General features: G+C 49.6%; 1 protein-coding gene across 1 annotated transcript; it reads right to left on the reverse strand.

Moving 5' to 3' along the window:
* Nucleotides 1-698: 698 nt before the first annotated feature.
* On the reverse strand, nucleotides 699-13,247 carry DRG2 (developmentally regulated GTP binding protein 2). The gene is made up of 13 exons (XM_044303218.1): nucleotides 13,109-13,247; nucleotides 11,504-11,664; nucleotides 10,863-10,952; nucleotides 9,369-9,429; nucleotides 8,631-8,721; nucleotides 8,139-8,211; nucleotides 6,851-6,941; nucleotides 6,348-6,445; nucleotides 5,562-5,638; nucleotides 3,547-3,635; nucleotides 2,934-2,992; nucleotides 2,217-2,270; nucleotides 699-1,213 (listed from the first exon to the last, which is right to left on the reverse strand). The coding sequence occupies exons 1-13, from the start codon at nucleotides 13,170-13,172 to the stop codon at nucleotides 1,127-1,129; spliced, it is 1,095 nt and encodes a 364-aa protein (XP_044159153.1). The 5' UTR covers nucleotides 13,173-13,247; the 3' UTR covers nucleotides 699-1,126.
* Between the last annotated feature and the right edge of the window lie 2,124 nt (nucleotides 13,248-15,371).

Here is a 15,371-nt window from a genome sequence, read left to right on the forward strand (position 1 = left end):
TTAGTAATTTTAGTACTTGCTGCTTTAAAGGGGTTATTTTAGCTCAACCCTTTATATATCTTCCATTAGTGTATATATGTGATGGAGGTAACGGTTAACCACCCGGGACCCCCGTCTAAGAGCCAGATGCTCTGCCTGCCCTGACACCCCCTCAATGTATAACATGGTCCCCTGTAATATATTCGCCTGCAGTGGTCACCACTGGACAAATGTACACCCTCAGCGCCTCAAAGAAAAATATGGCTGCTGGGTTATGTATGTGGTGTTTGTGATGACTGTCAACCATATTGTGACTGTATAGATACAGCAGTTATTTGCCCTTATTAATTTGGTTGTCGATGCCATTTTAAGTTTATTTTCTTGCTTTTAAACTCTTCCCTGTCTGTAGCTTCAGTTTTTCCTCTCAGATCTTCCATTTTCCAGTCAGGATTCAGGTCGCCGTTCAGATGCGCTCCTCCACATACTCTGCCTCTGCTTTCCCTCCAAAACTTCTGCCTTCCTATTGGCCGTATCTCCCTGTCACTCTGGTGGCTCCGCCTCTTATTGGGCACCTCACAGAACAGCTCAGGCCCAGCAATGGCGCCATCATGAACTTGTACTATGGTGTTCTTCCCTCTGTATATTATTCCTCCATAGAAAGAATTTATCACCTTGTCTGACAAACTTGGAGTTTATTACAAAAAAAACAAAACACAGTGCACCAATATTTGGTTTATTTGCTATCATATATACCAGAAAATATTTCCAGTTTAATAAAAAACAAAACAAAAAAAAACACAGATATTGCATGAAGTAAGATGGCGGGTGTTTGTACAGTTCTAATGGGTCTGTGTAGATAGAGCAGGGGTCAGCCCCCATCCCATCTGCACTCCAACTGCTGTGAAACTACAACTCCCAAGATGCACACTTGCTTAGTTGTTCTGTATCTCCCACAGAAGTGAATGGAGCATGCTGGGAGTTGTAGTTTCAGAGGTTGATGATCCTGGTGCAGATGTTGCTTACAGTTCACGGCTGTGGTAATGGCAGCTGTTGTGTCCGACGTGTTCTGTGTGGGTTTTAATGGCATTTAATCAGAAGGAGTACGGCTGCAGTAAGTGGCCTCTATGGATCGGGGCTGTCGGCCATTTTATTTCTTGACTATTTGGATGACGTCTTCGTGCTCCATGTTGTGGGTCAGTCCTACTCTTTGAGGGCTGTACTTGGTGCTCGTTCCCTTTAAATATAATAAAATAAATGAAGTCAGAGAAACCTAAAAAATTCACTCACTGTTCTGCTGGTGGAGTCACTGTGTACATACATTACATTACTTATCCTGTACTGATCCTGAGTTACATCCTGTATTATACTCCAGAGCTGCACTCACTATTCTGCTGGTGCAGTCACTGTGTACATTACATTACTTATCCTGTACTGATCCTGAGTTACATCCTGTATTATACTCCAGAGCTGCACTCACTATTCTGCTGGTGCAGTCACTGTGTACATACATTACATTACTTATCCTGTACTGATCCTGAGTTACATCTTATTTTATACTCCAGAGCTGCACTCACTATTCTGCTGGTGGAGTTACTATGTACATACATTACATTACTTATCCTGTACTGATCCTGAGTTACATCCAGTATTATACTCCAGAGCTGCACTCACTATTCTGCTGGTGCAGTCACTGTCTACATACATTACATTACTTATCCTGTACTGATCCTGAGTTACATCCTGTAATACACTCCAGAGCTGCACTCACTATTCTGCTCGTGCAGTCACTGTGTACATACATTACATTACTTATCCTGTACTGATCCTGAGTTACATCCTGTATTATACTCCAGAGCTGCATTCTGCAGTTTTAGAACCAAAATCACTCAGCGTCCCCTTCTTGTTCAGTGTCTGCACAGATCTTGTGGTGGTCAGTATCGTCTTTACACCAGACACTGTACATAAATGTGATTTAGAAAGAACTGTCCTACTATAACCTCATAGGGGGCGCATTCACAAATGTGCTGTTTCCAATAGCAACCTGCAGATTTATGAGTGCAGCTCTGGAGTATATTACAGATGTATCTCAGGATCAGTAGAAGGCAAGTATTGTTACTATTACAAAGTGAAAACTTCTGAAAGCAGTAAGGAGGAAGGGTCTCGGCCTACACCGTGGTTCTCCTGCAGCCTGTCACCTTAATAAAGCAGCACAATAGGTTCACCTTAAAATGACTTACCCAAACCAGGGCATATTTAAACTGACTGGTAAGCGTCCTGTGAATCCGATGACACTGCAACATGACAAAATAAGAAACCATTAGGGAGCATTCACACGAAAGTGTTGGTTTTGTGGTCCGCAAATCACGGATCCGTGTGTTTAGTATGTCTTCAGTTATCTTTCCGTTTCCGTTCTGTAAGTCCGTATAATACGGACGTGGTGCTTCCGTGTGTCACCTGTTTTTCGCGGTCCGCGAAAAATTGAAATGGGGTATCCTAGAATGTTTTCAGTCCAGGGTCCGCAAAAAACAGATGACATACGGATGCATTTCCATGTGCTATCCGTTTTTTACAGACCCAATGACTTTCTATGAAGCCACAGACCGCAATTTGCGGGCAAGTATAGGACATGTTCTAAAATAAAAGGAACGGACACACGGAACGGACAGCACACGGATGACAATGAAAGGCATTCCGCAATTGTCCATAGAAATGAATGGGTCCGTGCATTGTCCGCAAAAATTGCGGAACGGACGCGGAAGAAAAACACGGTCATGTAAATGCTCCCTTAACCTGAGCCGCTGTCCTATGAGCGGCCATGGAGCTGTGACCTAGTCAAAGAGTCACCCCGACCTGCTGCTCCAGCAAATCGAGGGAATGGGGCCCCTGTTGTCAGGATGGGTTGAGGTCCCAGTGGTCGCACCCTCAGCAATCAGCAAAAGGAAAGGAACTCTTACCACGTGCTCCACAGAAGCGCCTTTCCGGAGGATGATGGCGTCTGAAAAATCCGGCCTCTCTGTGAAGATAATTTGCAGGTGTTCATTACTACAGAGCACCTTTAGCACTCAAGAACCAACAGAAAAATACCCTGTCTTGGAGAACCCCCGGGGCCCTCTGTGTCCTCGAGCATCTCCTTGACCCTCTGTCCTCGAGCCCCCCCGAGCATCTCCTTGACCCTCTGTCCTCGAGCACCCCCGGGGCCCTCCGTGTCCTCGAGCACCCCCGGAACCCTCGAGCACTGCCGTACCCTTTGTCTGTTAGAGGTGTCCCAGATAATATGATCATAGGTTATCCCATTGATGGGAGAACGATCAGTTACAATCTGTGGGGAAGCTAGCAGCAAGTGTTCAGTTACCCTGCAGCGCTTCTTCAGGGCAAATGAAGCATTACACAGTTCCCACTGGAATCAATGGACCATGCTGATGATGCATGGATGTCAGGTCCTCCAGAACAGGATGGGCGCTATGTCTTATGGCACACAGTAAAGGGGGAAGGAACTTGCTTGATCCGTGGTTAAGAGACTTATATCTGACTCCTGGAGGGTGGAGGGGGTAACAGAAAATCTCTTACGTCCTCGCTTCTTGGTGTAGATGCAGGTAAGTGCCAAATATTCCCATAATGTCTCCAGCAAATAGTCCAGGTTCAGCTTCATCCCACAACTGCAAGACAAGGAGGAAAGTGATGAGACTCAGCCCAGAAAAGGTACCGTGTACATGTATATGGCGGTTACTTCCTTCTGTCTAACAAGGCAAGTTACTGTCTCTACTGCAGTCCCCATACACACTGCACAAGGGACACCCCCCTCACTGGATCATACATATCTACACAGGGGACGCCCCCCCCTCACTGGATCATACATATCTACACAGGGGACGCCCCCCTCACTGGATCATACATATCTACACAGGGGACGCCCCCCCTCACTGGATCATACATATCTACACAGGGGACGCCCCCCTCACTGGATCATACACATCTACACAGGGGACGCCCCCTCACTGGATCATACATATCTACACAGGGGACGCCCCCTCACTGGATCATACATATCTACACAATGGACGCCCCCCCCTCACTAGATCATACATATCTACACAATGGACGCCCCCCCCCTCACTAGATCATACATATCTACACAATGGACACCCCCCTCACTGGATCATACATATCTACACAATGGACGCCCCCCTCACTGGATCATACATATCTACACAGGGGACGCCCCCCCTCACTGGATCATACATATCTACACAGGGGACGCCCCCCCTCACTGGATCATACATATCTACACAATGGATGCCCCCCTCACTGGATCATACATATCTACACAGGGGACGCCCCCCCCTCACTGGATCATACATATCTACACAGGGGACGCCCCCCCTCACTGGATCATACATATCTACACAATGGACGCCCCCCCCTCACTAGATCATACATATCTACACAATGGACGCCCCCCCCCTCACTAGATCATACATATCTACACAATGGACGCCCCCCCTCACTAGATCATACATATCTACACAATGGACACCCCCCTCACTGGATCATACATATCTACACAATGGACGCCCCCCTCACTGGATCATACATATCTACACAGGGGACGCCCCCCCTCACTGGATCATACATATCTACACAGGGGACGCCCCCCCTCACTGGATCATACATATCTACACAGGGGACGCCCCCCCTCACTGGATCATACATATCTACACAATGGACGCCCCCCCCTCACTAGATCATACATATCTACACAATGGACACCCCCGTCACTGGATCATACATATCTACACAATGGACGCCCCCTCATCAGATCATACATATCTACACAAGGGACGCCCCCCTCATCAGATCATACATATCTACACAAGGGACGCCCCCCTCATCAGATCATACATATCTACACAAGGGACGCCCCCCTCATCAGATCATACATATCTACACAAGGGACGCCCCCCTCATCAGATCATACATATCTACACAAGGGACGCCCCCCTCATCAGATCATACATATCTACACAAGGGACGCCCCCCTCATCAGATCATACATATCTACACAAGGGACGCCCCCCTCACTAGATCATACATATCTACACAATGGACGCCCCCCTCATCAGATCATACATATCTACACAAGGGACGCCCCCCTCATCAGATCATACATATCTACACAAGGGACGCCCCCCTCATCAGATCATACATATCTACACAAGGGACGCCCCCCTCATCAGATCATACATATCTACACAAGGGACGCCCCCCTCATCAGATCATACATATCTACACAAGGGACGCCCCCTCATCAGATCATACATATCTACACAATGGACGCCCCCCTCACTAGATCATACATATCTACACAATTGACGCCCCCCCTCACTAGATCATACATATCTACACAATTGACGCCCCCCCTCACTAGATCATACATATCTACACATTGGACGCCCCCCTCACTGGATCATACATATCTACACAATGGACGCCCCCCTCACTGGATCATACATATCTACACAATGGACGCCCCCTCATCAGATCATACATATCCCCCTTCACTGGATCCCACCCTTTGCAGTCACCTGATGACCACGCTGTGCGGCTGCCGGGCTAGTCTGTCCACCTCCTCCATGGAGATCTGATCGATCTTGTTATAAACCTGTAGAAATATAGAGAAGACGTTCCTGACCTGAGGGCCCACAGACATACTGGAATCCTGTGTACACCTTCACTGGAAAAGCGGGCAGACTCTACTATTAAAGGGCTCGTTCAGTCAAATCAAGTTATGAAACCTTTTAATTTTTTTTCAATTCCTCTACATTTCTTTTTCCCCCAAGATCTCTGCTTGCTGTCAGTGAATGTAAACATTCTTGCTTCACATTCAAAGGCTGAGAAATCTGTACAGATCTGCTACGTCTCACGGATGATGGACTCCTCGTTAAGGCCTTGTTCACATGTCAGTGAGTCACAGACGTGTACGATCCGTGTTCCCCATGGATGGAAAATGGACGTGTGAATAAGGCCTTACACAAGTCCTGATATTTTGTTGCAGTGTATCAGTGCAGGTAACAGGTATCCGCTCGAAGCTCAGAATTATTTAAAGGTATATTTCCAACTTAAAAAAAACGGACTAGAATAAGCTGGAAATAAAACTCATCGTCGTTAAAGGGGTCGTCCCATCTTGACGTTTCCACGCCAAGATGGGACTAAACAATGGTCCCGGCAACGCAAACCCCTTTAGGTAGAGTCCTAAGGACGTCCGTGTCAGACCCTCCGTATGACACCTCCTTTACCATCTCTATGACTAGACCTAGTATGGACACATCTCCATCGTGCTGCCAGATACCCCAGGGACGGTCTGGACTCACGTAGAGACAGGCCAGGTACACTCGGTTCCCCAAAATCACATCGATGAAGTCATCTGGGCTGCAGTCCTCCCGGAACAGAACCTCTGCGTTAAACATTTCTGGGGGAAAAAACCTCATTAAGGTCCAAACTGTAATGTATTCTGTATGAACCCTGGCAGTACCCCTACAGAAAGAGGCTGGTGCAGCAACCGATCCGCGTCCCATCCCTGGGGCAAACGACTGCTTCCTAAGACCAATATGGCCGCCGTCGTATACAGTGCACAAGCCCTGTAAGTTACAGTCACAAGTCTCCAGCCCATCCTATACCTCAGCGGAGCCGCCATATGATGTCCCTTTCATAGAAATGACTACATCTATAAAAAGAAATGTTCCTACAATAAAAGTGCGAGATTGGTGATGTCCCTTTAATCGGACCCGTCGGTGCTGGTATTTTCCAAGGAGCAAAACCAAAAGGGAAATCGAAATAATACATGATAGAGACAAGACGGGTGCAGGAAGGATACTGTATTCATGGAGGATGAGCTGCACCAGCTTCTCGGAGCACTGGGTCAGGGGCACGGTGGAGTTGAAGGAGATGCCGCCTCCTTTCTTGGGCTAAAAGTAAAAAATATATAGATTATATATAATATTAATAATCATTTTAATAATGATAATAATAATAAAATGAAAGCAGCCTTCTCAGCGCCCCTCCCCCTGCATAGAACAGAGTCAATATAGGAATTAAAGGGAAACTCCACAGCAAAGCTGTGCATCCTTAGTGGGTGGCCTTGCCCTCAACGCCCCCATAAACTGTCATGGCCGTAGCCAGGAAGGACCGAAGTTGCCCAAAATATCAAGAGGAAGTGGTAAATTATCAGAGATTGGCCAGGTTTTCCAACTGATTTGTATCGGGATAAGCGGCAGCGGAGGTACCTGGGCGCCGCTCATCTCCTCCTTTGTAGAAATAACATGTATGCTCAGCAGAACTGGAGGAGTCTGGGCTGAACGACCGCCAACCAGACAATGGTTCACCAAAGGTATGTGGAGAGATCAAAGCAGCTCATGTCAACCAAAGCAGAGCCCCCCCCCCCCCTTGTAAACAGGTTTTGGGGTTCTTGCCCCTCATCAATGCAGGGTACTGGCTGAGCTGCATCTAAGACACCTCATTTAAACAGCTTGCTCTGCACTAATGAGGGGCAAGAACCCTGAAACCGTGCTGGTTACTGAGGGGTCTCTAGTTTGGAGACTGCTGAGTCTCTTCAATGAGAGTGTTGTGATCAGGGATAGACCATATTTTTCACACCATAAGACGCAATTTTTTGTCCCTGCGTCTTATGGGACTAATGCTAAGGAGCGATTCCATTACGGAAGCGCTCTTTAGTACCGGAAGACCGGAAATCGGTGAAGGCTCTGTACTCACCGCTTCTTAGTCCTTGGCTGTGCACAGCATGAGGGTGCTCTGTGGCCTCACGCTGTGCACCTCGGGTCACAGCACAGCCGTGGCAGGAAGAAAAGAGACAGCGCTGGCGGTGAGGAGCGGCGGCGTCCAGAGCTGGAGAGGTGTTTTTTTTTTTTTTTTTATTTGGTCTGTGGCATAGGGGGCTGATATGAGGTATGGGGGTCTTATTAACACTGGGCGTCTGATTGGGGCTGAGATCTGATAAACATTGGGGATCTGATCTGAGGTCTAATGAAAAAAAATCATTTTTTTCTTATTGTCCCTAAAAACGAGGTGCGTCTTATAGGGTGAAATATACGGTACATTACTATGAATGCTGATTCGTGACAATGTATTTTTCGGGGACCACTTACCTTGAAGTAGATATTGGGCTTGTTCTTGTTCAGCCGGATGCCCACAGACTCCAGCTCTTTCTCCAATAAGCATCTGGTGATGAAACCACATAAATCAGCATCTCTTACGATAAGGCTCCAGTCACACATCCGCAATTCCATTCCGAATTTTGCGGAACGGAATTGCTGACCCATACATTTCTATGGGGCCGCACGACGTGCGGCCCCGATCTGGAATTGCAGACCCGCACTTCCGATCCTGAAAAAAATAGAATAGGCATAGTCTCTTAGTGCCGGCAATGTGCGGTCCGCAAAATGCGGAACGCACATTGCCGCTGTCTGTGTTTTGCGGATCCGCAAAACACACACGGATGTGTGAATGCACCCTAAACCATCGAATTATTAGAAAGGAATGCTGGGAATTTTTCAACAGGGGTGTGAGATTGCGGCATGGAGGTGCAGATACTGGCGCTGACCCTGCAGTTACTACGGGGCCCGCCATGGAGCGCTCACCTCTGGACTTCACCCTTTGTGGCATCCAGCATCATGATGACCACGTCCGAGGTCCGAGCGACAGCGATGACCTGGCGACCTCTGCCCTTCCCTGCAATGCAAATATACGAGTGTATAAGGCCAATGATGGTCATTGGCGTCTCATGCCATCTGTACCAGTCTCACACAGGGTTAGATAATACCCCTTAAAGGGAAAGGGGACAAGTGTCTGATCGGCAGGGGTCCACGCCAATCACAAAAGCGGGGGGGGCCCCCTTTCCCCCACAGCGGTCATTTAGCTTTATAGGATAGCTGACTTGTACTTGGCTATCTTGGGCAATCACATAGATATGAAAGGAGAGCCGGGCGCTCGTGTGCGTCTGCCGCTCCATTCAAGCAGGAGGCACAGGGGCTGATGGGGGCCCCAGTGGTCAGACCCCCACTAATCAGACAATGATCCCTTACCCCATGATAGGGGATATGTTCTCTTCATAGGACAACCCCTTTAATTAAGCGTCTTTACATGACCTACCAATCTAGTAGAACGAATGTGGATCGATTAGTCATGTCTGATCTGTATGGAGTCCTAATGGGCAACAAGCCCACAAATCAGATCAGGGGCAATATCCGCATGGGGGGGGGCTGCAAATACATTCTGATGGGTAGACTGTCCTGTCTGTATGCGGACTTTCTTCACTGGACATCTTCCAGGCACTTTAAAATAAATGTAGTAATCTGAACACAAGAGCTAGCACTCACCTTGCGATGCACCTTCAATGATTCCCGGCAGATCCAGAAGCTGAATATTCGCTCCTTTGTACTGAAGTAAAGAGAAGTAGCACGCTATTAAAAGCCACCTGCGGCCCCCACCTCACACGGTGTCCCAGTCTGTCCAATGGAATGTTCTGCAGCTTTCTGATAGACTTCGTGTTTCCATTCTTCACCAATCTCAAGATCAATGCTTGATGTCAGTGAACGGGGACATTCAAGTTACCGTATTTTTCTGACTATAAGAAGCACTTCTCCCCCCCCCCCCCCTTCCCCCAAAAGTGATGGAAAATGGCAGTGCGTCATAGTCTGAATGCTACCGATCGCTTCCATTATGGAAGTGGTCATTAGTATGCGGGAGGCTCGGGGAGGGAAGCAGTGCTCTGGCTGTACTCACCTCCCCTAGTCGTCTTCTGGACCCCGTTCTGCTTCTGACTGTGTAAGTTCACGTAGGTGCGTACTATGGTCACAGTGCAGTGTGGGCCGGAAGAAGACCAGGGAGCGGTGAGTGGATCTACAGAGGGCAGCTGACCTGAGACCGACGGAGGCTGGGGGGGGGGGGGGGGGGATGTTCTGATCTGAGACCGACGGAGGCTGGGGGGGGGTTTCTGATCTGACACCGACACGGAGGCTGGGGTGGGGGGTTTCTGATCTGAGACCAACGGAGGCTGGGGGGGGTTCTGATCTGAGACCGACGGAGGATCTGAGACCGACGCGGGGGGGGGGGGGGGGGCGGCGGCCTGATATAAGACCGCCGCGGGGGGGGGGGGGACGCGGCCTGATCTGAGACCGACGGGGGGGACGGGGGGTGGGCCTGATCTGAGACCGTGCGCAGTCATAGCAGCCAGCTATACAATACAAGATTGTTCCTCTATTATTCCTCCTGGCCAGTTTGTCTGTATATAGATTGGAAGCAGAAGACACGCACCCAATGCCAATGAGAAGGCTGCAACCAGTCGGGCACTATGAGTTTTATATGCTGAATACCAAGTTTTAATCTTGTAAGTCATTTTAATTAAAGTATTATCGGATCCTACATGGGGGGGGGAGATAATATGAAGCTGATGGAGACTGGTGGGTTCTGATATGAGGCTTTTGGAGTTTGGGATGCTGATGAGGGCCTGATCTGAGGTTTGATGAAGATTGGGGGTCTTATCTGAGGTCTTATGAACGAAAATAATGTTTTTCTTATTTTCCTCCTCTAAATCATAGGTGCGTCTTATAGTTCAAAAAATCCGCTACATCCAGAGGCTGACAGCCTGCAGAGTACAGATACTTCTCCCAGCCAAGGGTCTCTAAGAATTGTATCCAGCCCAGGAAATCCTCCATGGCATAAACAGTCTGGACTGATAGATGCTACCTGCACAGATACATTGTAGCAAACTATCAGCACTGGGGAAAATAGTAAAAAATATAAACAGAAAGTCTATTGGAAAGCTGCAGAACACTGCCTGGGCCCCAACGTCCTGGTACATGCAGCCTCACCTCTATCACGCCAGGGATGCAGGTCAGCGTCGTGAACTCGTAGGAGGCCGCCTCACTGGCCGTGGAGGTCATCAGACTCAAAAACGTGGACTGGAAAAGAGAAGGAATCCCAAAATCACTGAAAATGAGGGACATGAAAACCTAGCCTTCTTTATGAATATGACATGCAATACCCTGTGCTTTACTCCAGTCACATCCAGAGCTGCATTCACCATTGTCTGTGCTGTAGATGTCTCCAGGACTTCCCGAGAGTCGGGATGGAGGAGCAGCAGGTAATGCTCGACCACCACTGTGGTTGGGGTGGGGGGCAGAGGTCCTAGTTCTAGAGATTGATTGGACCCCCATTGATCTAACCCCTGATACCCCTGAGTTCTTACACCTCACTGCTGCCCCTGCTGGCTTTATGTAAGACCCCGCTGTGCAGCAACACAAGGTCCTATACACTGCATGCTCCACAACGCAGGAGAGTAGACAGCATCTAACCTTATAATAGTGTCAGCATTGTGTAGACAGGGGGTGGGCAGCAAAATCTGGGCTGCAGCTCTGGAGGTGACTGGAGGAACAGCTCAGAGCACACAGGCGCCACGCTGCAGCTATGCAGGATGGGAGTACAAGGGGTTCGGGGGGGGGGGCTTACCGACCTTACCCACAGAGGGGAACCCGATCAGCGCCACTCGGGCATCTCCGGATTTCATCACATCGAAGCCATCGCCCTTACCGGCTGCTGATTTGGGGGGCTCCAGGAGCTGGGCTCTGTACTTGGCGAGTTTGGCCTTCAGCAATCCCAAGTGATACTCAGTGGCTGGAAGAGAAGACGGGAGCAGCGTCATGGCGGCGAATAGGACGCAGCGCGGAAAACAGGGACCTGTGCAACTGAACCCCACAAGCGCCCCCTTATTATACAGGGCCACTAAATAGACCCCATCATACAAACTGACACCCTACACCCCCAAAGGAGACACAGCACCCCCATATCAATAATCAGTATCCTGCAGTCTGAGCCCTTACCCCCAACATGGAGAATGGGGGGCCACATGTGAAATCTGCAGGGGCCCCAGCAACTACCACTATAGTCCCCCTTATTTTGGTCTGTGCTACGCTCCCCCCAGTCCTCACCACTATAGCCCTCTTTATACTGGTCAGTGCAGGGCTACCCCAGTGATCCCCACTAAAGCCCCCCTTATAATGGTCAGCGCAGGGCTCCCCCCAGTCCTGACCACTATAGCCCTCCTTATACTGGTCAGTGCAGGGCTACCCCAGTGATCCCCACTATAGCCCCCCTTATAATGGTCAGCGCAGGGCCCCCCCAGTCCTGACCACTATAGCCCCCCTCATAATGGTCAGCGCAGGGCTCCCCCCAGTCCTGACCACTATAGCCCCCCTCATAATGGTCAGCGCAGGGCTCCCCCCAGTCCTCTCCACTATAACCCCCCTTATAATGGTCAGCACAGGGCTCCCCCCCAGTCCTGACCACTATAGTCCTCCTTATACTGGTTAGTGCAGGGCTCCCCACTATAAACCCCCTTATACTGGTCAGTGCAGGGCTCCCCCAGTCCTCACCACTATAGCCCCCTTTATACTGATCAGCGCAGGGCTCCCCCCAGTCCTCACCACTATAGCCCCCCTTATACTGGTCAGTGCAGGGCTCCCCCAGTCCTGACCACTATAGCCCCCTTTATACTGATCAGCACAGGGCTCCCCCCAGTCCTCACCACTATAGCCCCCCTTATAACTGGTCATTGCAAGGCTTCCCCCTGTCCTCACCACTATAGCCCCCCTTATACTGGTCAGTGCAGGGCTCCCCCAGTCCTCACCACTATAGCCCCCTTTATACTGATCAGCGCAGGGCTCCCCCAGTCCTCATCACTATAGCCCCCCTTATAACTGGTCATTGCAAGGCTTCCCCCTGTCCTCACCACTATAGCCCCCCTTATACTGGTCAGTGCAGGGCTCCCCCAGTCCTGACCACTATAGCCCCCTTTATACTGATCAGCGCAGGGCTCCCCCCAGTCCTCACCACTATAGCCCCCCTTATACTGGTCATTGCAAGGCTCCCCCAGACCTCACCACTATAGCCCCCCTTATACTGGTCAGTGCAGGTCTCCCCTCTTTTATAGAGAGCAGCTGCAGTGTAGAGCATCACTTCAGCAACAAATGAAAAACAATGTCATGTTGAAGATAAATTCTGCCCCTGCGCTCTCCACGTGTGACCCCGTACAGGACAGCACATGACCCCGGCCTCTCACCCTTATTCTTCTGGGTCCTGGCGATCTCCTTCTCGATCTCGGAGATTTTCTCCAGGATCCCCATGTCTGCGGCCTCCCGACTGAAGCCAGCAGAGACAGGAAAGGAAGCAGTGAGCGCAGGAGCCGGGGAAGGGCGGGGCTTCTACGTGACCTCATCATCAGGCGCCCGCCTGCGGCGGCCATCTTAGGTGAGGGCACTCTGCCCAGCCTGATCCTTGTTGTCATGTCTCATTCTGGGAATGGTAGTGTGACCCTTGATTGAAAGTAAAATCCATGAAAATATAGAAAATGTCTGCCTTTCCCAAGATTGTTCCCCAGATCCCAGCAAAGAAGCTAGAAAAATGTATATCTCACAATATTCTACTGAGCCAAACTACCCCATCATGGGGCACATATGAGATGTATAGGGCACACCTACCCCATCATGGGGCATATATGAGATGTATGGGGAACACCTACCCCATCATGGGGCATATATGAGATGTATGGGGCACACCTACCCCATCATGGGGCATATATGAGATGTATGGGGCACACCTACCCCATCATGGGGCATATATGAGATGTATGGGGCATATATGAGATGTATGGGGCACACCTACACCATCATGGGGCATATATGAGATGTATGGGGCACACCTACACCCATCATGGGGCATATATGAGATGTATAGGGAACACCTACCCCATCATGGGGCATATATGAGATGTATGGGGCACACCTACACCCATCATGGGGCATGTAACACCCCAGAGTGGTGTTACCACTTGTGCACCTTGCTACTGTATTTATTGGTCTAACCTCATGTCATCTTATGTATTTATTCTAGGTCCTCCACAATGTGCATTCCTAATCTTTTTGAAACTGTTATGTTCATGTAATGTGCCTGGTTTACCAGCAGGTGGCAGCAAACACGGCAGAGATGTACTTAGATAGAATGAAACTTACCATTTCATTCCAACCCCCCTCTGGAGAGAAGTGGGTGAGTCCTACTTCCTACAGGAAGGGTGGGGCAGAAGTTCCAGTTAGTTTAGCTTACCCCCAGCTAGGGGAAGAGTGTACAGGTGCACGTCTCTGCTGGACGTGCCCACGCCACCTTGAGCACCTTAAGGGTCCATCCACACGTCCGTGGTGTATCGCGGATCCGCAATACACCCGGCCGGCACCCCCCCCATAGAACTGCCTATTCTTGTCTACAATAAATTGCAGACAAGAATAGGACATGTTCTATTTTTTTGCGGAGCCGCGGCCCGGAAATGCGGATGCGGAGAGTACATAGTGTGCTCTCCGCATCCCGTTTTGCCCCATTGAGAATGAATAGGTCCGCACCCGTTCCCATTATTGCAGAACGGATGCGGACCCATTTTCGGACATCTGAATGGAGCCTAAGCTCTGCTGGCCATGTAGGCCACAATTTTAAACCTCAGGAGCCAGGAGGAAAGTTCCCTGGCATCACCTAGAGTCAGGCTAGAGAGAGAAAGTGCAGCATCAAGAAGAAAGCAAAGATTCTATTTAAGCCTGTCAGTACAGCAGAGTCAGAGAGAAACAGATATAGCAGAGTGGAGTTTGCCTGCCAGTTACATGCTAAAGCCTGCTGGGACCAAGACAAAAGCCTGAAACTGTTTTGGAAAAAACGTCTATGCGAAGTAAAGCTGCTGTTCAACTACATGCAAGGTCTTTCTTTCAAATCCCTCAATTATTCCCCCTATTTATTGCATCGAAGCCAAAGCCTGGGGTCCAGCCATATCCAGGTAGGAGCACTGTGACACACAAAGAGACATTTTAGGCCGTACTTTACCACTTGGCATTTCCTAAACCTGGGACGGGCGTCATATAGAGGGCCCTGGGAGGCACCCGCTGCAGGCATATATGTGTAATATACACAGTCGAGCCCCATAATTATGACCAGCAGCTAATATTCAAAGTAACCGCAGTGTGCAGCATGGACAGTGGAAAGATGGGCCCGGAGTGACTCCATAAGGTCCTGGTGGGTTGTCACAGGTATCTGGAGCCATGCAGACCCACAGCTGCTGGAGGGTGTGCGGGGGAAGATCCATAGAGCGAACAGGACCATCGAGGTGGTCCTACAGATGCTTGACTGGGTTCAAGTCTGGGGAATTAGGGGGCCAGGGTTGTTCTTGGATGTCTTGGTCATGCTCAATGTCATATTGTCTTGCTGGAAGATCCCATCCACCCCATGGAAGACCATCAGCATTTATGGCTCCACTGTAGGGTGTCAGTCCGCCTTCTCACACCTTCATA

The sequence above is a fragment of the Bufo gargarizans genome, chromosome 8 (genome assembly GCF_014858855.1).
Source record: "Bufo gargarizans isolate SCDJY-AF-19 chromosome 8, ASM1485885v1, whole genome shotgun sequence".
In the NCBI taxonomy this organism is placed as follows: Eukaryota; Metazoa; Chordata; class Amphibia; order Anura; family Bufonidae; genus Bufo; species Bufo gargarizans.